A 26,084-nucleotide genomic window follows, 5' to 3' on the forward strand; every position below is an offset into this window, starting at 1 on the left:
CCGGCGGAACGCAGCCCACTAACCACAGCAGCGACCGACCGCCGGCACTGCTCCCGCCCCGGCTCTGCTGCCGGGCCCGGTGTCCTGCTGAGTCACAGCCACGCTACTGCCAGGCACAAAGGATCGCTCTTTCGGGCTGAGCCTGCTCCCAGGGGAAGCTTCCCCCACCTGTCAAAAAGCACGTACATCTTCATGCCCGTAGCTGATTTATCTAGGAGTTAACCACCCCAGGTCTGTCGTTCATACCTGTCACTGTAACCAGACACACAGTCTGTCATGTTGGTATAACAAAGAGCGCAGCTTGAAGTCTGAGTAACGTGTTTTTCATTTCTCTAAGTATCAGTAAAGCAATCACTCGCTGTGGGTTCAAGACACCTACGTGAAATCTGCTGGTGAGGGACGGCAGGCTGCCTCTGTCCCCAGCGCAGGACCAGAGGATGGAGGGAAGAGATGAGCTCTAAAGAAAAGCCACCAGCACTGACTGTGGGCCAGAGCATGAGAAAGGAGCCAGACCATGAGCATGCACAAGTCAAACTCATCTTTAGTCTCCTCTGGCATAAAGTAATAAATGGAAAACTTTAAAAGATAAATTACAGCACTGCCCTTCTTTTTTCCTTCAGACATCTTTCAGCATATCAGTTGCTGATGAGGTTATGCTGCAGAATAAAACTCCTTTCCTGGCCTGAAGGTATCCTTCAGGAACAAAAGGCAGCAGAATTGAAGGGTAGGAGCAAGGAATATACCACCCAGAAACCAAAGGGAAAGGAAGAGGCCAAGAAGCGCAGAGAGGCAAACTGGAATATCAAACAGCCAACTTTGGTGACAGGCGATATATCTTCTAACCCTGGGATTATGCAAGCAGAACCAGGCCCCAAATACCCAAGAGATCTTGTTCTGGCTGGGCCTCAATGCTGTGAACGCTGAGACCCGGGTTACATAAACACCAAAGAGCACTTATATAACTGTTGTATGGCACAGGCTTGCAGCCACTGGCACGCCATTGCCACTGGAGTGTGGCAGGTACCTGCTCTGGCACCCAGCCCCTCCAGGACCTCCTCCCATTCCTGCATAAGCCCCTGAATGCAGCCCAGGTGCGGTGCCCATCAGGTTGTCCTCCCTTTCACAGGCACCACAGGCTCATGGTTCCTCTGGAGCACTGGGCAATCCTGTATCCATTTCCAGCTCAAAAGAGGGTTGTGAAATTTCAAATCAAACATTCTCATAGTGCTTTGAGATGGCAACACCTGGAGAGATACAGAACACCGCCACCTGCCATCCCTGTTCTAGATATGGAATCAAAACTACATTTCCTGATGAAAGTCCTCAAACCCAAACTGTTCCCTCCTGCCATGGCCCCTCTCTTGCACAGACACTGTGGGCACTAGTGAAGACAGGGAAACAAAGACAGGAAGGCACCCACTGAGGTAGCAGGGGAGGCAGGGATCGGTCACATTTGTCCTTTAGCCAGGGGTGTGCGAGAGCAATGAGTTACATAAAGCTACTGCTCTGGAGTCAGGAAGTGTTTCAGGCTGAGTGCTGGGAAGTTTTCAACGAGCTGTGCGCAGGAGGGAACTGAAACTTCCCCTTTCTGGTTATCCCAGTTAACTAGTAACCCAGAATAGAGTTTTGTCAGCCAGATTACGAAAATTACCATGGGGATCTAAACCACAAGTAACCGGATTTAACCTTATTTATTTTCACAACACTTCAAAGCTTTTTAAAAAAAGAGAAATATGATCTAGTTTATTGAGGTGGCTAAATATTGATTTAGGTAACAAATTTCCCCTTTCCAGCTTCAGAAAATAGATGCATACGGGGGCTTGACACGTTCCAAGCACAGTGAATCCAGCTGGCTGCTACCATGACTCTTCTAGGGATAAATTTCAGGGACTAAGAAAAGAGGACGAGTAGGGGAGCAAGCATTCTGCATTATGCAATGATTACATAAGCATTAATTTACACTAGGTAGCTGGAAGTTGTAGCTTTATATCAGCATACCCTCAGAGCAATGAGAAATAATAAAGAAGGGATTATTGTGCCACACACTTCCAAGGCCACCAAAATGGCAAACAAACAACAAGCACCAGCTGAACTTTAATCTCTGCTTCAAGCTCACATCCATAGCTTTGCTCAGGACCTGCTAACAAGGACAGGGAGAAGGCAGGTGACACTCACTCCTAATTTAAAAGAGCAGCATGGGAAATAATCCCAGCACAAGGCAACCTCCAGCATCTGAGTCCTCCTTTGTTGTTGCTCCTGATGGTAGTGGTATAAGGGAGGAGTGATTTCAAAATGATAATAGTGTCACTTTTACCCTAGCCAGTGTCAAAGGAGCTCACGGGCACGATGAGCTCCTCACAGTATCTGTGAAACACCCTCCTGTCCATCTTGCAGAGGAAGAAACTAAATCAAAGCAATCAGGTGGGCATCAGTGCTGAATAACTCAAGTTCCTGTCCTATGCTCTAACCAACAATTCTCTTTCTTCTCCATAAATATAATTTCCTATTTGAAAGAAACAAAACACAGTTGTGGATTTTTTTTAGAACTGTAACAAAGCACAGAACTTCATCTACATTCCCTTTTTCTGCCTCAGTCTCTAAAGAAATTTCAGAGGAATTTTTAAGGACTCTGTTTAATGAGGGAGGCATCACTTGGGAGAAAAATTCAAATTGTTGAGTTTGAGCCTGTGTGCTACCGCATTCCACTGGCACTTCTCCCATCAACTGCAGCCAGAAAAGTGACCGAGGGCACTGGAGAAAGTTAATAAGACCAGGATGAAAGACCAGGATGAAACACCATTGCTGAAAGAACAATCTGTTTCTAGTTTACTTTTCCAAAATATTGGTGCTGCTAAAGGAGTTTGACAAAAGGCTGCAAGTTGTTTGTGGCAATCAGACTCACACAAATTGAAGTCACAATGCCACAAGGATGCCCCCCCCCCACCCCCAAAATACACAACACCCTAAAAACTAAGCACATTACAGCCTGGAAAAGAAACAGGCACCTGTTCCTTCAAAAGGTTGCTAAAATGACAATTACCTCTATGGTCAAGAAAGAAATATATGCATATATCATAAGAAAACAGGGATATTTACATACAGGGATATTTACATTCTTGCAGGATAACAGGGGGATAGATAGTGTACTGCAGCAAACCTTGATTTACTAGCTGGTGGGTGCTACCATAAAATAATTAAAATCTGCTCTAACTTTCTAGCAACACTTTTAAAATAAAAAAGTATCACAGCACTGCATATACAGGTGCTTGCTACTTTGAAGACCCCAAAGAAGTGTTCAGGCACCTGGAATGAGGAAGAGCCAGATAAATCAGAGAGGAAAAGAAACATTGCTCAGTGGTTGAAGCACAAAACCAGAGAAGAACATGATGTGTAAGTTCTGCACAGACTCAGTGACCTTGTGCAGTTTATCATCTCTTTTGGGACAGGCAGGTTGTGCAGAAGTGTGATGGAGACACTCTTGGATCCACCAGCCAGAACAGAACTTCAATATATCAGTTAAAAAGGCTTCCTCAAAGAGAGATAATTTTCTATTGCTACAGACTTTGGTAGAGGCAGTGACAAACCTTGCCCCAGACTTTACAACTTGACAAGTACAAAGAGGAGTTAATTTGCACTTTTGCTCTCTTACTTTTGTACAAATACCTTCCAACCAAAATTTTTGAAAGGCCTCTAACCTTGTATTCTCCCTCCATCTATGACCTACAGTCTCATTTCCAAAAGCATCTTTCCCTCCCTGTCTTTTCTTTTTATACCTATTATCTAGACTAAGTTACATAAGCCACTTGTATCATCACCCAGATTCCTCATTTATCCAAACTCATTTTCTATTGTAATTCCTTTTTTCTCAGTTCACACTCTCCCAGAATTAGCTTCTTTGTCCTGCCACCACAACCAGAGAAATAAGATGGATTTTTTTTCTTCTAGAACCCCCTTCCCACTAATGGGTAACAAATATTGCATGGCTTATTTCTATAAAAACTCGTCATAACAACCACACTGCACTTCTGTAATAAACCAGGATTCCAGAGCTAGAACTCCTGGGGACCATTTTTGATCAGTCTGTTAGGTTCCTAGCATGACTTTGGAGGTATTTGCCACATGAACAAAGCACAAGAAGCCTGGCATCACAAAGTACCTCACCTCAAAGTAAGAAGTTAAATTACAAATTTAGAAAGTTCTTCAAATCTGAACAAAGTTTTTTCTCCAACATCCTCCCACCAGCAAACAAATTAAGTAGCAGCTATCCCCAAACCGTGAACTCCCATTAGGATTTCACCAGCATCTCCCATTTGATAGGGGGGAAAACAGCCAAGTAGCTTTTAGTCTCTTAGGCACTAATTAGGGGATCTGGAGCAAGCACCAACAGCTCTGCCTGGTGCTCAGATTGTTGCCCGGTCAGCAAGTCACCAAATATTTCACTGACAAAAGAAGCTCTTGAAACTCTTACCAAGTAGGATGTTGCAGAGAAAGTATCCACACAAAGTCGAAGGGGGTGGGGGAGAGGACAGTGGATATAAAATGATACTGCTATTAACCACTGCCTCCTCTCTTGGACAAAGAACTTTCACAGCATTACAACACAACAGCAGCAGAAACAATAACAGCCAGACCCAGAATGTCACATCATCAAAGACTTCAGAATTATAGGAACAAAGGAAGAGTGAGCTTCCTTCTCATGCCCCCTCCAAGGCTCTGAAATCTCAACCTCTTCCATCCCTGCCTGGTAAAGAGCACATTAAAACCTGAGACCTACAAAAGAGCCTTGGTTCCTGATGACTTTTACTAGCCACTGAGTGGGGTGCTCCAGCCCAGGGGTGGGAAAATGAATGGCCTGTAACAGGGAAGCAAGAGTGAAAAGAAAACAAGGGAGAAAAAGAAAGAAAAATCAGCCCACAAAATCCCCCACCTGTGTCCTACCTGGAAACTGCTGAGACTCATCCAAGAGTAGCATGCTGCTCAGTGCACCGAGGCGAGCCCTTTGCCTGCACGCTTGTTCAATGTGGCTGCACACTCTCAGCTCTTCTGCTATTCTTGTCTCAGGGTCTTCAGGACAAAAGTTTCCAGTCACTCCTGACAACTTCTTATCTCTGCCCACAGCCCAGCGAGCATAAATCCACTCTCACTGGCTGTTCAGTTCGCAGGCGGGAAAAGACTCCTGATAAAACAGTCCAGGGTACAGGCAGGGAAACCTGCACTTAAAGTTTCTGAAAATAACTTTGGTAAATAGCTCCTAGTGCTTGAATCCACCCAGCTGGTGTGACGAGAAGCAGTACGTATATATCCTCCCTGCACCCAGCCGAGACGGACCGGGGTCACCGTTACATAACTAGTTAAATATGCCTCGTGTTCAGCCTAAATAAAAATTGTCACTATCTCCTCCCCTGCTTGGAGAGTCAAACAACACAGCCCTGCCCGAGGTAGCTGCTGCTCCACTGGGGACCGATGCCTGGAGCTGTGCTGCCGGGACGGTTTGGCTTCTGTATGAGCTCCCGATCAGCGGGAGCAAGCTCAGTATGCCTGGGAAAAGAGTTTCAGTAGAGAGAAGAGGAGCAGGGAGGCTGAGTGGGTGTGTACAGGGGAGGTCTCTCTCTCTGGAGCAGCAGAGCTGCACGCTGCCGTACGGATCAGATCCCATTCACTCAGCCTGTGATCCAGTTCAACTAGTGGCAGAGACCAAGACTGAGAATAAAATAAAAATCCTTACATAACCACTCAGGCTCCAGTGGGGCCCCGCGCAAGGGGAATCCCAACAGACAACAGGACACTCGGAGCAGGGGACACGCAGCACCACAACTCCACTTCTGAGTTTCACTGGTGGGTGGGAAGGAGATGCAAAAAGGAGCACAGCCTTTCTGGCTGTGAAAACAATGGTGACTTTATGAGCTATCTGCATGATGCCATCTAATTTGCAAGAAACCTGGACAACTGAGACTGAAACTTGAGCAATTTGATGGAACTAGTAACCTGTTTGCACAATAACAGGTGAAAGAGCATCCTGTTTGCTCAGTTAAACCAGCAGCTTGTAGACCACTGCAAGTTTCTAAGTTTTCAGGAAAGAACTTGTCAGAATTTGTGGAGTGAGAGATTACTTAAGGGAGTTTTTGTCCCAGTAATTCACCTGCATCAGGACAAGCACAAAAGAGAATAAATAAGTGCAGAATAAGTCCTTTAAAGCTGTAGTTGAACTTCTAAAGGTATCCAACCTGCCTAACCTTCTTCAGTGTTACAGAGACTTTATCCACACCCAGTTCCCTTCACAGGCATATCTAATGCCAGTAATAAACAGCAAACCCGGGCTGAGAGACACATAATGAAATTAGCTCTCTGGTAGTGAGCATTTGTCCATGGAACAAAGTCAGTTGCTTATTGAAACAACTGGTGAGGGAGCTCTGGGAAAGCCAGGACATGCACAAGAAACCCAAAGCAGGCGGCGTCCCAACAGCCCTCACACAGACCTGCAGGTCTCCAGGACAATGAGCTGCACTCACAACAGCAAAAGCTGATCTAAAGGTCTGCAAGCACAGCCAGGGCAGAGCCCAGCTCCCCTTTGTGTGACTCCAGCCATTTTTATTTGACCTTTCATTTGAGAGGGTAGCAGGGCACTGTGAGCGCTTGCTGCCATCAAAACACCCCCAGTGCTTCAGGGTACACCACAACTTTGAAACAAACCCAATATGCTTTTTCATAGTTAGAGTGATACAAATTACACAAAAAGAAAAAAAAGAACTGTATTACAATTAAGACCCTCAGTAACAGGACAGCCTTTCACCTACGTCACAGATTCAAACAGCCTGGCTAGCACACAATGTTTATCAAAGGGGAAAAGAGGGACAAATATATTAAAGAAGTGCATAGCCAAGGATCTTGTAACAGGCCTTATAAGGACTTTGTACGGTTGGAATAAATAAGCAAACATGACCTCAGCATCTGACCTAACAGATTTATGAATCTGGAAAGCAAGATTTAAAAACAAGTACTGGGTAAATACAACTGGGTATTTGCAAAGCATGCAGTGCTGGTTTTGGCTGGGAGAGAGTTAATTATTTTCTTAGCAGCTAGTATGGGGCTATGCTTTGGATTTATGTTGGAAATAGTGTTGATAACAGAGATGTTCTTGGTATTGGTGAGCAGGGCTAACACAGAGTCAATGACTTTTCTACTTCTGACACTGCCCCACCAGTGAGGAAGCTGGGGGTGCACAAGGAGTGAGGAGGGGACACAGCTGGGACAGCTGACCCCAACTGGCCCCAGGGATATCCCAGACCATATGGTGTCATGCTCAGCATATAGAGCTGGGGAAAGGAGGAGGAGAGGGGGGGATATCCGGAGTGATGGTGTTTGTCTTCCCAAGCCACTGTTACTGTGATGGAGCCCTGCTTTCTTGGGCATGGCTGAACTTGCCTACCCATGGGAAGGAGCTGATGAATTCCTTGTTCTGCTTTGCTGTTTAACTATCTTTATCTCAGCCCACAGGCTTTGTCACTTTTACCCCTGCAATTCTCTCCTCCATCCCACTAGGGGATACTGAGTGGCTGTGTGGGGCTGAGCTGCCAGCTGGGGTTAAACCACAACACATCCACATTAGTGCAGTCAAGTATGAGAAAAATGGAAGTTCAATACACCGGGGAAAACAGGAAACCTATACCTGTCCTTCTGCAACACAGCAATAAAAAGGGAATTTCCTTCTTCACCTTAGCATGCAAAATGGAGAAACAATTTTTCTAGCTCTTCTACTCACAACAGGCTCCTGGCGAGGCCACCACTGCTAGCCAGGATAAATACATATTCACACAACCAAGAATTAGATCTGCCTGAAACAGTCAGTTTATAAAATGATCTCCTCATGGAAGGTAATCTTGTTACCGATAAGTCCATTTACTGAACAGCTTTTCCATGAGGCCAGACTTACCAGTAAGGAACAAGGTTCTCCCCCCATTTTGGGGTCTGGAATCTTACCCAGCTCTCACACCTCACCTTCCTCCTCTCAAATCACAAGCTCTTTGCAATTGTACAAACTGTGCTATACATCACAAGAGGCTTCTCAAGAAGCTTTTGTCACCTGAGACATTCCCTTGCTAACAACTTAGGGCATTACCTGTTTAAAAAAAACCACACAACACTATGAAGTTTGTATTTTCATAGAATATTAAGAGAAAGGTCCTTCCAAACACATTTTTTTATTTGGCTGACAAGTGTTTCCATGAACACGTTTTTTATTTGGCTGACAAGTGTTTCCAGCAGCAATGTCAGCATCCCTGAACACTGCAAATTCACAAGCATTAAAACTCAAACCTGTCTATACAGACAAGAAACTTGACCATAAAGTGTTTCAGGACATTAATTTCTCCGTATAGCAAAGATAATTATCCAACTGAAGTCAGTTAAACTAAATAAATTTCAACAAAATGTCCCAAAGCCTTCATTCCCTTCAAGGTGGAGTAGCTCCTTTCCCAGCCCCATGCCTGCTGTCCACCTTGAACCTGCCAGTCCCTGCTCCAGAGGCTGAGCAGCTCCATGACTGCTCCCTGACCTGATCCAAGCCCAGCAAGGACAGCAGCAGCAGAAGCACTGCATCTCTGATGTGCCAGCCTGCTCTTGGTCCCTGCAAGCTGAGGTGGTGCCCTTCTCTCCAGGCTGTTCATCCTCATCACCACCCCATAAAGCAGAAGAGACCCTCCTTGCGCACCCTCAACTGCTCCAGGCTGGCTGCACAGTCCCTTCCCCAGGCCATGGCTTTCTCCCAGCCATGTTCCACATGCAGCAGCTCCTTCTGCACACCCCACTGACCTCCACTGTGCAGGGAAGCTGCCTACTAACCCAAATTGTTTGCACGGTACTGAACATGAACCAGGCTTGACAGCCACATTTCACTCTTGATTAGCACCTGCTAGTAGCACATACACATCATTAAGGCCACTTTCCCTGTCCTAGTTTCCATGTTGTTTTAGCAACACAGAAAACACCCAAGGATCCCAGGTTTGACTTGGACATGGTATAAGGTGTTGTTTATCCACCCAGAATGGTTCAGACAGACTCATACTTGGACTCCACAACACTCTGTGTTGGCAACTGAATATTGCTGGGCTTTGAGAATCATTTGCTTTTTAAACAAACACTGCACTGCAAATAAAAATTCTTTTTGATAAGATCTAAACCAACCATGGAAAACCAGAGGAGTTTTTCCATTGACTTTAGTGAGTTTCAGATTGAACCATAAGGCATAAAATTTGATAAATCTGGTTTTTTTCCTCATTTTATTTTATTCATATAAATCTTGGTGTATTTTCTTTCCCAAACTCATCTAAATCGTAAGTGGGGGGAGTTTGGGAAGTTGTACATAATGTAACAAAAATCTAATTGCACAAAATACAGGAAGTGACACAATGCAGTGCCTCTTGCAAATGCTTTTCACACTGGCACTGTGGCAAAACACACTGCTTGAGATTCCAAGGCTTTCAAAGGTTGTTTAAATGTACCAAAGAAAATAAGCTGTTACTAGACAAGATGTAATGATTTAAAGTTGAAGAATTTATACCACAGATATTTACCATCATTCTAATCAAAATTAAATCCATTCAGTTACAATCCCAGTTACATTCAAGAAACTGATTCCTCATTTCTGTAACTTTCTAAATTTCTCTGCTGCTGTAGATGACACAACGCATTTGTGCGCCACTGAAGAGTTTTTTGGTACAACTTTAATTTCATTCTATTCATTTTCAGCTATGTGCAAATTTGACATAAATCAAGCTGAGTACATAAAAGTACCACTTTTAAATCACTTCTAACAGTTCAAGTATTTAAATATTTTACATAGATGAGGATTATCTGCAGATGTTTTAATTGCAAAATTTGTTTTGACAAAGATTTAAACTAGAAGTTTCTGTTCACCTAGCCCAAAAAGATTTTATCTTGTAGCTTTCTCCTGTCTCATTCCTATTTGCATATTTGCAAGTGAAAATAAAGTCCTCTGACTCCTACTTAGAATTTTTTTTGAGGCTGAGTCAGTGAACTGCATATTGAAGAAAATGTGAACAAGACATTTTAAACATCTGCAGTACAAAATACTGTTAATAAAAAAATACTTTGATCCAAACAATGAACCAGACACTTCTAAAAGTCCCATGTTGCAGTTTCTCTAAAGCCTAAGCAAGAAGTTAAAAAGATAAAGGAAATAACTGTGATGTGATATTGTGTTTTAAAATCTCAAGAATACTTCTAATTTAATTTAAACAGTTCCTCATCTCCTTCCACATGTTTATTATTTAATATTACATTTGTAGACCATATAGCTACATGCACATTTTATTTAACCAGTCATTAAAACAAGCACAATACAATATAAATTAGGGGGAAATGAAATTAAGGAGCCCTTGCATGGTTTTAAACTCGGATGAAAATCAAAGAAGTGTTTCACCCAGTACATTTGAACATAAAAGGGGTGCTGCTGCCTAAAATGTAAACCAGGGAATTTTCACTTTGGCTTCTTCACACTCATCAGGTGAACTTGGCAAAGTGACTTTGCCACTCCTTACCTGTTCAAGAGGGAAAATACCACATTACAAATTTGCTAATTAGTTTCCATATGATTTCATCACCATTACAGCAGTTGCAGCTGAGGGAATACAGTACTTATTAGCAATGGCAAGGTGTGGTACAAAGCTGACAATCTGAAATGTACATGGGGGGAAAAGACACCAAACAGGACAGAGGAGCAAGGGAGATCGTCCTTTGTTAGAGATTCTCTGGCATTATGACAATAAAAGTGCAAGGTTTTGGCCAATAAAGCACAACCTCTATATCCAGCAAAGCTTATCAGAAAAGCAGGAAGACAACTTGGGGCAATTCTTTGTTCAGTTAATAACTGCTGACCCTGCTCCCCACACCTTCATGCTGATCTCACATTTGTGACAGCTTTAAGAGAAGAGATAAAATACAGATATAAAAACATTTGAGAAACTCCATATACATAAATATAGAAAATGCAGAGCCATGGACGTGGGCTGCTCCTCAACTGCATGGAAAGATTTCTATTTTGTATTCCATCATACGCAATAGATCAAAGGGAAGGAGGGAGAAAAGAGGGGGGAAAAGCGTAGCTGGTTATAACAGCACATCATTTCACGAGATCTGCCAGTCCCTGCGCCCAATTGGCGGCTCTGAAGGAAGCAGAGCTCTGGCGTCATCACCTCCTTTTAAAGAAGTAAAGCTAGTCATTACTCCAGGTTATATAACACTCAGACTATGCCAGACTTTGTGCCACCCTCTCAAAAAGGAAGCCGCTGTCAGAGAGCCTGGGAGGCTGGCAGGGGAGGCACCGACGTTTTCCTTCGGAGCTTCCCTCTGCTCGGGACAAGCCGAGGGGACCGGGAAGAGTCCCCGCGTTCGGCCAGAGCGACCGAGCCGCGACATCGGCACTCCGAAATCCCCTGCGCAGGGGGCTGGGGCACAGCGCTCCTCAGGATCCCATCCTTCCTTCCCACAGCAGCCCCCAGGCCACACCTCACCCTGCTGAGAATAACCGAGTTCACGGGGTTAGTCAGAGTGCTGGAATCAGGCAGTAAAGCCCCCGAAGCCCAGGCACTGCTCCTCCCCATTCCTCCCTGATTTATTGGCAAACAGCCCATAGGGAAGGGGCCTCCAGCGTCCTCTCACCAGCGAAACTGCCCCAGCGCAGCACAATGCTCAGCCAGGCAATCTGCAGCTTCGGAATCGGCACAGGGGAGATAACAAAGCATCCAGCACTGGCTGCTCCCAGCAAAGCACTCAAGAGGATTTTTCTTTAACATCACCATTTAGTGAGTCCAGTAAATGCAGTTCAAGCAAGTTGGGCGCCACAGGGTCTGCACAACGTGCTGGGGACAGGGACCCTCACTGGCTGGGCAGGGCCAAGCCCCTCAGACTGCACACACAAACATCATTTTGCTCTGACACACACACACTGTGCTCCCCGGAAACTGCCAGGATAAAAACAATGGGTAAAATCTGCAGCTTTCTGTAACGAAGCAAAATTCCCAGAGAAATCTGTGGGGCTTTTGCCAAAATGAGAGGCAAACCTCCTCTGCAATTTCAATGTAACCCTTCAGTATTACTCAGTAACTAGGTCTGCTAAAACTGTGAATGCTACTATCCCATCTCCTTCTACCTTTGATACTAACTGCATCTTTTGTATTTTATTCAGCTGTGGAATTGTGGAAACATAGAAGCCAGCCAGCTCCTAATTTTTTTGGGTCTTAGGAAACTGACACAAATCTTGAAGGTAAGGTTTGTGGACACACACAGCGTATGCTGAACAGACACAAAGCCCTTCTCACTTTCAGGAACTGGGAGAACAAAACTCCCTCAACTTCTTAGTTCTAGTACATCACCTGAGAAATGCATCCACTATCTGCAATTGGAGGCACATTTACAGTTACCCACAACCATCTGAGGCTGAGCCCCACACTCTGCACCTGTATAATAAAGTACATTTAAACACTCTGATCCATAAGGACCATTTTCTAATGTAATGCAGCGCAGTTTCCTATGACAATTTGATTAAGTTGAAACATATGTCAATAGGCAGGATATTAGTTAACAAGTAAATTCTCTTACAGATAGTGATTGTTTTTGTACCTCTTATGATACCACACAAGCCATCCTCTTTGCAGGCAATTATTGGCTCGGAAGAAAGTCTACATAAAGTTACTACAAGCATGAAAACCTGGCTTGTAAGGATCATCAAAGTGCACAGTGGTACATGAAATTTCAGATCTGACTCTTTACTAAGACCAGAGCCATTGCATAGGCAACAAACCTAGACTGAAGCAGAGGCTTGTGTCCCCCAGGATATGCCCTTCTAGCTTCCTTGGAAATAGTACTGGTGGGCTCCAGAGAGAGCTGCATCCAGCCACAAGTAACCAAAACAAAAGAATCTATATAGAGAAGTCCAACAAGAAGGAGCAAGTGAGATGATGTCAATCACCACTCTTCCTTTTTCCCAAGAAATTCACCTTGTGCACTGCAAACATCCACTTGTAGATTAAAGTGCAGGATTATAATTTATGGGGACTCACCTCTCTGGCATAGGTACATACAGAACACAGAGGAGTTTACAGTTAAAGCCTCCCTCATGATTGTCTTCAGTGCTTTTCTAGACTTAGCAAAGTCCTGACTTCTGTTTCTTCCCATACCTTCTGCTCCAACTCATCCACTTTCAAACAACAAAAAGACCCCATTCTCCACTCCAAGTTACTCTGATGGGCTTGTGCCCTTCCTTTGCCCCAGCACCTGCCTCCAGCTAAACAAGGACAGGAGGTCAAAGCACAAGTCTGAGGCAGGAAGCACGCAGCCCCCAAGGCCACTGTGCCACACACTGCAGCAGATGGAAGCAGGGTTCCTCAAAGAGCAATTCTGTTCTCTGAGGCTGCCTTGACCTTGGGATGCCCATCTGCCCTTGGTGCCACCTGGAGACACAGCTGTGAAAGGCTGTTTTCTAAAAGGAGTGGAGAGATTAAAGCAGTAAGTACCTAATTGCTCCTCCTCTTCTTAAGGAATAAATTAAATTTTCTAGCAAATAGGAAGGACAACTTAAAACCAGTGTTTCCTTAAAGAAAATTCTGTGCAGTCTGGTCAAAAGTAGAAGGCAAAAGGTTTCTGGTTGTTGGAACAAATCTCCATTTACCAACACAAGAATGATCATTCATTTCAGGTTAGAAGTGCAGAGAAATTACTTTCTAACAGCAGTTTCTTTTTTCTCCTCCTTTTTATCTCCAGCAGGATAGGCCTTTCTAAATCAGGATATAAAATGATAAATGATATCATTCAGCAAGATAGGAAACTGTCTCCATACTCTTCCTCTGCCTCTCCCTGTTTCATACAGGTAAGTATAACATGACCTAATTTATAAGAATAACCACAGTCAAAAAGCAAAAACTCACATATTTGAGGAGGAAGAGCCTACAAAATGAACAGATTTATACCAAAGACTTTTCTCTCTTCCCCTGTAAGGACAGAAAGTTGCTCTGTTCCCAACCACACACATCCAGCTGGGGACTCCCACACACCCCAGTTTTGTTTTGTTCCAGCACTTTGTTGGGGAGAAGAAAAGATAGAATGCTTTGGGGTGGGAAGCACATGAATAACACCATCTCCAAAATGAGCAGCAGATCTCTGTACCTTAAGGATGCATTCATGTATCATTCAAAGAAATATTAACCCACACTTCCACATGATGTTAAAAACAGATTTCCAAAATAATTTCAGCTTTAATAACTCCAGGTGCTAATGAACTTTCTAGTAAGTATGGTGTTAGCTACTCATTTTTCCTATTAGATTAGACAAAGAATTTGCCCAGGCAGCTACAAATTGATTTCTCTTTCAATGTAATTGCACCCTATAACGATGACCCACAAAGAGCCACAGAGGAACATCATTTTAAACAAAATCCATACTTGCTATAATTTCATGCCAACATTTTTTCCCTCAATAACCAAGTGAAAATCATAGGAAAAGCTGATCAAGCAGGACCCATTTAAATGAACAGACTTTCCTCCAGTGAGGGCTCAAGGTAAGCAGAGATCTTTTCAAGCTTGGATCAGCAGTGGGTGCCATCTGAAGTCAAGAGTTCCTGCCTTGGTATCAAGGGGGAAAGCTCAAAACTGTGAGTACCAAGTGGCAGCTCAAGTTCAAGCAAAAGCAGCTACTGAAATACATTGTGGATCGTGCTGCAGAAAGGAAAGGTGGCTCTGTTTGAGCTATCAAATGTCACAAGCAGGGTGAGCAGTTTTAAGAGGCTAGGGTGAGGAAAAGGGTCTCTCTTCCCCCTCACTCACCTCATGTACCAGTCTCTCAGATGTTCTGAAATTTCCTGATGCCCTCACCCTACCAAGGAGCTGCAGTGCAAAACATCACTGCACCCATGTGTCCTCTCCTGGACCTGCTATTCTGCACCACCAACCAACTGTGCTTCTCATTCACTCCTCTTTAAGAGTCTGTATGTCCACAAAACCCCACACAAACCAGTCTTGGTTTGCTCCAGCACTTTGCCAGGGAGTAGGAGGAACAGTATGAGTCTGAACTGGGAAGAGGGAGCTCCTCCAGTTCTCCAGTAGTCAAACAGAGATGCCACAGAGCTAGCACATTCCCAGCCCTGGAACGTGGGGAAAGAAAGAGGGCACAGGAAAGGAGAAAAAGTGCAGAACACAGGGCAGGAGACAAAGCCAATTCCATGGAGTTTGTCTTATCACAACAGTATCACCTAATATGTTATTATTTGGTGTTGCCTGGTATCTTTGTACAGTAAGAATTGCAGCACTACTGTAGTACTGGAAAATTGTTCAGCAGTATACCCTAAAAGCACAGATTCCAACCCCTGTCTTCTGTACCATGCACCCTGGAATGCAAACACAACTAGGAGCCTTTGAGGACAGGGTCTGAATGCTCGTGCTCATTAAGACATCTTTGAGAGAACTGAACAACCACTTCTACCCCAAACTGCACTTGAAGAAAGTGTTTAACCCATATACTCAGAGGTAACAGAATAAACAACTTGCCATCACTATTAATAGCAGAATTACAGCAATACATATGAATAAGAGATAATGAATTCCAGAGACATCAGTCAGAATAATCCAGAGACATTCCCAAAGTGAAAAAACAGAACAGTACAGTGGGATTCATTCAAACACTCAACAGCTTTCCTTGGGAAAGCTCTGAGGTATAAACGGTCCACGCATTTGAAATGATCTGTAAAATCCATACTGGAGATTTGTTTCCTCTTTGCTCAAATTAGCTTTTATTCCTATGGAGTCCTACACAGCCCTGAGCAACAACTAGGATCAGAGAAAAAGTGCAGGACTTGAAACAGCCCTTTATCTCCACAGTTATCAGTACATCACATTTCTAGTGAAGATGATTTAGGGAGTTAACAAAAAAAGTTTCTAGCAGTCACGCATTGCTATCACAAAATCAAACATGATAAAACAGGTGCTCCAACCCACAAGTGATGAAAAAACAGATGAAGTGGGCAGGGATGATAAGGCTGGAAAAGCAGTGGCAGCCTCTGGCTAGGATTGAGGCGTGCTGCTGGGATGGGTGTGCAGTCTGGCAGCCAGGGAAGGAGCTGTAAGTGTCAGAATAGGTATGTTCTGGAAGGAGCATTCTAGAAAATAAAAAGACTAAAGCTGGAAGATTTCCTACACATGATACCCAGGTTCATTTACTGGCCACCACTGAAGAAATGGATAAAGGATGTAAGCCATGTGGTTATTAGCTTTCACTTACTGAGAAATATTCAGAAAACTAGTTTTTCAGGCTCTTTTGATTCCTTGAGGGCAGGGGCAAAGGTTGAAGAGTTGTGTTCTTCCATACTGAAAGCCTGTACCATACAAATACAAAGTAACTCTAGACCACCTATAGGACAGCCCATACTAAATGCAAACAAAACTGAGCAGAAATGAGAATAATGTGACAAAACTGAAGATAGCACTAAAGTACCAGAATGTATAAAGAACTCCTAAAAGACTATGAAACTGAAACTACACACAAGGATTAACTCCACATACAACATGTATCAGAAAGACATAAACAGGTTAAACATGCAAAACCCAAGTCACTGCTAAGTCTGAGAGTATATGATCAACCACCACCAAGTGTGGATAACATTACATTAAAACTGTAAAGTTCTTAAGTTATTTGAACCACCATCAATACATGGAAATCCTAAACAAAGGCACTAGTTTGCAAGCAAACAGTAAAAATGTTATTTTTGTAATTGATATAATCACTATTATTTAAAGCAAGTAATCAGTTTCCGTTTGGAGAAAATGTTTAAGCAGCCTGTCAGCCTTCCAAGAAATAGCTCTGAAAGATTTATTAATCATCTAAAGCTTGTTGTGCTAGAAATATGCATGAGCCCATCCTCAAGGGAAAGATCCCCCCAGGATCCCCAGTGGGATCAGAACAACCACAATACTAGGAGGGGAGGAGAACAGCACAGCTGGGAATAGGGAGAACAAAGTTTAACAGAAATTATTAAAATTAAGCTTTTTAAAAGCTTCATAATATAAACATTAGAGCACTGCGTCCCTTATGAATAAAACTGTCTGTTCCAGATATGATATTTATGAATGAGGTTAGTCTACAAAGCCATGTGACTACAAACATCAGATGGGCACAATAAAATGAACCTCTTAATTCTGAAGTTGGTTATGTTTCATAGGCTAAAGAGCAGGAGGCTGGTTTATATTAGATCTAAGGTGATACAGATGCCAAATGACATTTTGGAGGCAATGTGTAGCTGTAAGGAGGTATCAGGAAAAGCAGACTGGAAACCTCCACAGAAGATAATAATTATACATCTAAGCACCCAGAAAGCATTCTGATATTGTGGCAGACAGAATTAAAGCTGAACAATCTGAAACCTCAGAGGCAATCTAGCTTTGCTCAGCTCATGGAAGGGAGTTTTCCCTTGTACCTAATGAATAAACATAAAAATACTTTATGTTAGTTTCGTGTGAATTCTTTTTACTGTTCTTTGTTATTTTCTATATTTTTTAAAATTTATTTTTAATTAGTCTCTACAAAAACATAAAACACAAACATGTTTCTAGTGTTTTAACTTGAAAATAAATGGCTGTCATTAGCAGTTCACAATGTTCTGTACACCTATATTGATCTTGTTTGCTTTGGAAAGAATAATCCTGACAAACAACTGTGAGTATCCACTCACAATAATATGGATGTTGATGATAAAGCACATCAGTCTGTGATAACAGTCTAGTGGAATAGTGGGAATGACCCACTTGGACATGACATACAGACACTCCCTTCTGTTAATGAAAGTTTGGCAATCACATCACACTTGCTCCTGCCCCACTGCTGCAGGGTCCTGTGAACAAAGTGACATCATCATCATCATCACCAGTCTGAGACAGAGTAACCTGTGATCTTGTAACTCTTCTCTGTGTTGATATTGGGAATTCCCTTGTTTCTTACCTGAACTAACACTTCCATTTCTGCTACTTTCTCATTAGAAAAAGGCATCATGTGAATAAAAAAAGAGGAATGCATTCATTTTTGTGTAAACATTTTTATAAAAGCATTTAAAATCAAAACAGCATCTTCAAATAGCACATGGCTGAAAGAATATAACAGCAAAACAAACAAACAACACTTGAGGACAACAATTTATTTTTAAGCCAAAAATTGTTTAGTAACTAGAAGAAGGGAAAAGTGTCTGTTTTTAACACATTCTATGCTAAGAAAAGGAAGGCTACTCTCAGCTGGTTTAGGTAGGTGTATTCAAATACCTGCATACCCTTTGAAGTTATTAAAAATTGCAATTTTAAAGGAAGCAAATAGAGCATTCCCTTAGGCTCTGGCTACAGTTTTGTGATACAAAGTTTGATGGCAAATTCAGCATGGGGAATTCTCACCTGAGCTCTGCATTCCTGTCTCTGTGCCCTAGAACATCAGCCCTTCTGGACCAACAGACATTTCTAGGATCATGCTGTGACCCAGAACAGTTATCTGGTAACATTCAAATGCACAGCACAGGCCCACAAACACCTGCATTAGCCCTGACCTGAACTGCTCCTCTCCTGAAGAAGAGAGTAGGGCAGGTGGAACTAGATGATGATAGAAGGTGACAACTTACTAAGAACTTCCATCTTTCATCTTGTAAAAAAACAAAGGAGAACCCAACCTGTATGCTGGCAGTAAAGAACATTTTCCAGCTGTTAAAGATGATTACTGTGAATGAGCAATAATTGTCCATAGCATCCATCAAATCGTTTATGTATGGGACAAGCCAATTACATAAATATATTTCTTTTCACCACATCCTTTAAATAATACAAGCAATTGCAAATCGACTCATTTACTTTTTATAATTGCTTTCCCAAAATTTGAAGCTATTTTAAAAATTCTATCCTCCTTACAATTTATACTTGTGGCTTGTTTTCCTGATGGAATTTTTTTTGGCCAGGAGACTATATTTAACTAACATGAAATACCTATTAAAACTAAACAGCCACATAAGGACTTCTCCCTACCGAGAGCTGGACAAATCCTAACTCTTACACAATCTCCCAAGGGGTGACAGCCAGTTTTCTATAACAATGTATTGATGCCTCAGGTTTTAGCTTTCATATTTTTCAGATTCTGTACTGCTTTAGTGTGTGGTTCTGAGCTTCACATTAAGGGATGTAGGCTCTCTTCACAGAATAGCTGGACAAAACAATTCCTCTCATAGCTTGGGACCAAGGACTACCACCCAAATTTCAGGCCCAAGAGCATAAACAATGTGGACTGAAGACAGAAAAACAAGAAGAATGGGACTGCAAGGGCTAAAGCTGGAATTGGACAACGAACTCCAATATGCAAATGGAGCAGAACTGATCAGTGACCAGTCGTGCATTTTGTGACCATTTTTGCTCATCTTGGGTGCAGCCCTGGCTGGGCTCTTGTGCTGCCCAAGGTGGATCCATTGAGGCCTTTTAATAAATCCCTCCTTTATTCTTTAACTCTGTCTGGCTTCTGCTCTAGGTCAGCCATCACAAGGCATCAGCATATTCCCAACCCCATTCACTCACCACTTTCATCAAGTAAGTCCTCTTCGTCATCCCCATCATTGTCCTCCTCCATCGCCTCCTCCTCATCTTCCTCCTCCTCCTCTTCCATATCCTCCTGCTCCAAGTCCGGGTCCAGGTCCGGATCACTCCCTGAGATTGACTCGTCTGACATGATGCCCGGTGGTGCTCCTTGTGCATTACCTGCTCATGTTCTACCGTGAGGCAGCCCTGCAAGGACACCAAAGAGGAATGTGAGCCCAGCAAATCCCAGCCTTTGAGCCTCAAGGTTCAACATCACAGCAGCATTACTGCACATGAAAAACCAAATCAGCCTTTTAAATAACAGACTTAGATATCAGACAAAGCACAAAACCCTGTGGAGAAAACAGATGCCATAAGAAATGGATCATAATGATATAGGCCCAGCATTGAAGAATCTCCATCTCTTCACAGGTGCCCTTGACATGCACACAGGAATCTTCCTGCTGGAAGACTCCTGGTATCAATGCCTGATTATTCAGAGACGCAAAAACTAATAAATTATGTGAACAGTTTCAGAACACTACCATCCAAAAAGGAAGCATACAGAAAAGGATCAGTGTCAGCATCCCCTCTGGATACCTGTTACCCTGATCCCTGCAAACACCATCACAGTGAGCAGATGTGGCTCAGAGACAGAAAGCTCCTCCTGCCTCAGCTGTACCCACTGCAAAGGTCACCCACCTCCTCATCACAGCCTGGCTGAAGTCTCTGATCCAGCTACACAACAAAAATACTGTTACCTTCACATTTCGGGCAGAAAACAACAAAGAACCAGTTGTAAAGGTTGAACTCCCATTGTAAAACAGGGCAGAAAGAAAAGTAAACACAAAGAAAGAATGGATCAGACAAAATTTGCATTTCCTTTCTCTCAAGGACCAGAACCGGCTGTGCATAACTTCTCTGTTACATCACTCCAGTGCATTACAGCAGAAATTGTGGTAGAACACAAAAATAAAGCCTCAAGAGAGGATCAGGGCAATCACCAAGTCACCAGTTTATCTGTTCAGATCATGCACTGTCACTTCTGGTCAGTGATGGGTACTCCTGAGCTCTCCTCTTCCATACACACAGAACGATCCTAGAGGAGCTGCGTAAGATGGATGAAAAGAAACACAACCAAGAAAGGAAAATAAAGAAGGCATCTTGATCTCAAGGAACATAAGCAAAGGATGTATTCAAAGATCAAGCTGCAGAAGAATTACTACCCACACATTCTCCAAAAACCTTTAAAGAAAGATGAAAGAAACATTTCCTCATCACTCACTTCCCACTGCCCCCTACTTATACCACATTTCCACTGTAAACTATAAAATTTTGAGAACTAATCAGACACTTAAAAACAAACCTAAATCCCAAACATCTGCGCAGATAAGGCAGTTCAAATATCTGTAAACACTTAAAATTTCATTTAACACTTAAATTTCATTTTCAGCTGTGTTTCATCAGTTACCAGATTAACTCAGAAACCTGAAGGTTAAAGACAACACCCCTGTAGCAGGGCTGAAAATCTAACTAACTGTTGAGTATGCTGAATTATTCCAGCTCAAGTCATCAGCTCCTGCTCTGCCCCTCAATAACACTGAAGAGTGTCAGAAAGAAAGTAAACACAGGGAAGAGAAGGCATTGCAGAGATTGGCTCTGGAACAGGATGCCTTTCACCACTCAGTCCCAGGAGCACTTTACCACCAGGCAGAGACAACTGAAGTCCCTCCACTAGTACACGTGTCACACAGAATAAGTTGGCTTGGTCAAGCAGATGGCAGAAAAGGCCAAAACCTGAATTAGCTCAAGTGGAACTGTGCCAGTTTACACAAGCCAAAGATATTAATTCAGCTTCTGTGGTCTGCAGGTACAAGCCCAGTTGCTGTCAGGCGGCTGCAACACGGTCACCTCCAGCATCTCTTCTTTTCTGGTGTCTGGTGACTTCAGTCAAGGGCTGCATACACAAAGCCATCTATTATCGAAGATTTTCCTAACAAATGTTGTGCTAAAGTCTTTGTCTATTTCAAAATGAGGTCTATTTCAAAACAGTGGCTTATTTTTTCTTTTACATAGAACCAACCAACCAAGGAAACACAAACACTGCTAATACAGCACGAATGAACTCTCCTCTAGAAACAGCAAAAGCAGAAGTGCTGTAATGTCACTAAATGCTCCAGGTCAAACATGATACAGTATCTCCCACCAGTATTCTCCAGTGTGTCATCCTCTCACGTCCCGTAATTTGTCCCAGAACCTTAAAATATAAAAAACCCAAATCAAAACAGAAAATATTCTCTGAAAATTGTTTAAATACAAGGCGATGGGTCCCTGTGTCTTAACAGATAAAATCAAACCCAGTGGAGAGCAGCTCTCCCTCAGACTGGAGCACAAAAGGGCTCGAATCGAAGCTTTATTTTTGTTTAGCAGTAACTACACGTTCTGTATAAGCCAACTCCTGACACCAGCTCGGCAGCCCCGGCCATAAGCAGGAGAGTTAAACAGAAGCTTTTGAAAAAACTTAACTAAATCTTGCAGAGCTGGCTGAAACAAAGATGGTTAACTGCTCCGTGCCCACAGTCGTGCTGCCGCCTATCTCTGTCCCTTCCCTCCCTGGGGCCGGGTGCCGGGAGGGTTCCGGCCCTGCCTGGTGGCAGCAGGTACGCGGTGCACAGCCCAGAGCCTGCCCTCGTTTCTCACACCGATCTGACCCAGTTCGGAGCCTCCCACCAAGGGGAATTACACAACAGGGCCAGATTGTGGCTGCCGCTACTGTTTTATGGCTGAGTTATTCCAACCTGCCCCATCTCCTGCCTTTGCAGACGCAGGCACTGTGCTCAGTGTTTAATCGCTGGAGGAAGGGCACTTTGCGAGAGATAAACTGATTACCTGACACATCCCCGCACGGGATGTGAGCCTCAGGAGGGTTACAGCTCCAAGAAATCCCAATCAAACCCTCTGCACCACCCTTACAGCAGATATTCAGCCTTCCAGCACAGTGCCTCAACAGTGGTGAGGCTGCTGAGAAACCGGGCTGGGATCTTAGGGGGAAACACTTGGAAAAATTCCTCTTGCTTACTCAGGGAGGAAAAAAGAGCTGTCATGTTTATCCTACCCAGAAGTTAAACCCTGCAATCAACTGCACATCAAATTAACATCCAAGACAGCCTCTCTCATGTATTATGTCCCGTCTTTCAACAAAGATAAAAATAGTTCTGAAGTTTTTTGGGCTTTGCTTTTTTAAGGTAGAACACCTCAGATAGTAAGTAAATGCCATGTGCTGATGACTGCCACCTCCTCAAGCCTGCACAGAAAGGAGGCTCACTTCTAGGTGAGGGAACCTTGAGAATTTGGACACATTTCTGTTGTCCTCATATTTTTCTTTCCCTCTGCAGAGCTTTAAAATCACTTCTCACATATAAAGTTGAGACAGAAATGTGAAAGCAACTTTTCCCCTTCTACACAATAGTTGTTCACAGCAGAGTTGTGCATGCCATGAGCCCAACTGTTAAATGAAACAGCAATCATCAGGGGATATGGGGACTTAGGGCATTTCTGTACATCACTTTCATCATTGGATCCACTAGCACTGTAAATACTAAACCATTATTTAATTAACTATTACAGATACCATCGAGTAAGAAGCAAGGATGCAGGACAAGGCAGAACAGAGTCCTTCCTCACTTGAGGAGGAGCAGGATTCCCCTGTACTTATAGAAAGGCATAAAAGCCAAAGTGACTTTACAGAAGCTCTTTGCCCACTACAACACAAGCCATTTAGGGACAGGACACGCTCATTCCTGAGTACACAACCATCCCATACAAATCCCTTCAGAAAGGGCAGGTTTAACACTAATGCTGCTCCAGTGCTGAACAGTAAAGAGGATTCCATCACCTCTCCAACCTCCAGCCAAGCCCAATATCTGGGACTCATCAAGATTTGTCCCTTAAAGCCTGTTTTGTAACCAAGACTTCACAGTGGCCGTTGTGGTGCCAGGCCATAGAAACAGGATCAAGCACCCTGGCAAACTGCAAGAGGATTTGCACAGACAGTTTCATAAAAACAGGTATTTCTAAGTATGTACTGCATAACACTCTTCACTGTCTGTTACACAGTCATGTTTTATGACAACAATAATTTCCTTTTCTGTTTTTCTTTTTTGTTGGGCAGCAAAAGAGTAAAATGGTTGATTGGGGCCATAAGATTCCTCTCAATGCACTCAGCTCACACACATACACACTCCAAACTGGACGTGTATGAAGGTAACTGCTGGTTCCCTGGGGGAAATCTCACCTGTGCTGTACTAGCACCATTTTGGTACCTCATGGGCAGCCTTCAATACCTAGCAGAACATTACCATAAAGTACCCAACTGCATGAGTAAAGGAACTATGAGCTTAAGCTTCTCTATGACAAAAAGTCTGGTAACAGTTTGCAAGCAGTAACTTGCAATGTTATTGCAAAATAACAATTAATAGTTCTCTGTTCCACTTCACAATCTAATAAGAAATAACCTGACATCAGTGGTTTTGAACAGTTTGATTCCAACAAACACTACAATTTCTCTAATTTACATTATGCAACATATTAAAACCTCTATTAAATTATCATGTAAAAAATGGTGTCAGGGGAATCACCTAAAAGGATAAATATATTTTCAAAAATAAGCCAACACTTTTACTATAGTAGTACAGCAGACTTCTATATGCTTTAAACAAAGCAAAGAAGTGTTTCCTGAAAAAACAAAAGGAACTTATTCTGCCCAAGTTGCATTTAAAGCCATCCTTAATTGATACTTCATGTTTTAAATCCCTTCTTCCTTTGCAGCCTGAGACTGTCGAGAGTCCAGCTATGCAGTTTCTCTGCTGTGACTCACAGCTAACTGGTGGCCACACACTGCTGGCTGGGAAGGAAGAAAAGAATTCTCCTCCTTCATTTTATCTTGTTCAAATCACAAACAACCTAATTAGCATTGATCCCCTCTAATTGATGTGTTCTCCACAGGAATATTAAACTGAAGGGAAAAGAAGCAGCCTGTGAAATCATAAATTGGGGAGCATCTGCTTGTCCTGGACCACCCTTCTGAGGAAGGCAAGTGTGCTTCTCCCCACTCCACATAAATATTGAACAATGGATCTAGTCTTCACCTACACTGCATGTGAGTATTAAGGAGCCCACTGTGATTTGTGGGGAACAGGAACTGAGAGCAAAAAAATAACAGACTGCTTTTAGAAACACATCCATGTATCAGTTTTGAGAGACTTGCAGGACCTGCTCTTTTATTCTCTCCAGGCTAACAATCTCCCTCCAAAAAGGCACCACAAAACTAAAACCAGCCTGAAACTGGTTGTTCCCTGACAACACGAACAACAAAAGCTGCTGCAAGAAAGTGTGGGAGAAATGGAAAAAAAAAACCACAAAAAAAACCCCCAAAACCCCATAAAATCAACCCATAAAGAAAGAAAAGGGAGAGCTAATCCTTCCCCTCTGCTAACATGACAGTGCTAGCACTGAGAATGTGACAATGAACATTACATAAGGCCTGGCTCCCACTGTGATCTGAACAAAAAGAGCCAGCGTGAGTCAATGGCAGCATCTGCAGCTCCTTACACAACCTGAGCATCCAACACCTGCTGTGGGAGCAGCCACAGGGCCCTTTCCTTTCTGCACCTCAGGAGGGATGTGGGAACACCCCACTGCCAGCACTGGCAACGTTTTGTGACCCTTAAAGAAAACCTGAACTCTCCATAAGATGCCAGCACTCCCTTCCCCACAGACCTTGTGAAGTTCTTCACTTCTGGACACAGCCAGCAGAAATGGGCAAATGTTTTTCTGTTTGTATTATGTACGTATATCTAGATAGGTATATAATTATTTGCCTGATCACTGATGCATTGCTTCTAAGGGCAATTTTGTTTAATCATATTAAAGCAGAAACTGACTTCCTATAAGTCAACTCTCTCCTTTCAAATACTCAAAATGTCCTCACCAGTGAACCATCACAGAACAGCAATTTGTTTGTTAATGCATAAAAGTTCAGGCTACCTGAAGTAAGAAGCATGTGATCAGTTTTGCTTCCAGTAATTACTGACATCTGGAGTAACACCATCATAATATAATAATATTATATTAATCATAATAAAATAACAAAAAATTTCTCTTATTTCACAGAATCTCCATCAATGTTTTTAGCTTTGTCAAATTCTATATAAATGGCACTCGCATTACCTGCTAAAGGAAACTCTCCTTCCCTGGTCACTGTTTCTTTCAAAGCAAACAGCATTTCAATGTAAAAGCCACGATGGAATGTGTTTTTACATGCTTTGCCCATGCTGCTACAGCTGCAGAAAAAACAACCAAGATCTGTGTAACGAGTAAAACCCTAAGAAAATATTTCAAATGGTGGAGAAAACTCTATAGTAGGCCACACTGTGTCAGGATTCCAAATTACATTCAATGCATTTTATCCAGCAGATTCATTTGGGAAAG

At 42.9% G+C, this 26,084-nt stretch overlaps 1 protein-coding gene across 1 annotated transcript in view; it reads right to left on the reverse strand.

Moving 5' to 3' along the window:
• RAD54L2 (RAD54 like 2) overlaps nucleotides 1–19,759 on the reverse strand; it is a 43,855-nt gene extending 24,096 nt beyond the window's left edge. Inside the window, 1 exon segment of the mRNA XM_031058153.1 lies at nucleotides 19,596–19,759. Coding sequence (XP_030914013.1) covers nucleotides 19,596–19,746 — 151 coding nt within the window. The 5' untranslated portion in view covers nucleotides 19,747–19,759.
• Between the last annotated feature and the right edge of the window lie 6,325 nt (nucleotides 19,760–26,084).

The sequence above is a fragment of the Geospiza fortis genome, unplaced genomic scaffold (genome assembly GCF_000277835.1).
Source record: "Geospiza fortis unplaced genomic scaffold, GeoFor_1.0 scaffold78, whole genome shotgun sequence".
NCBI classification, from domain to species: Eukaryota; Metazoa; Chordata; class Aves; order Passeriformes; family Thraupidae; genus Geospiza; species Geospiza fortis.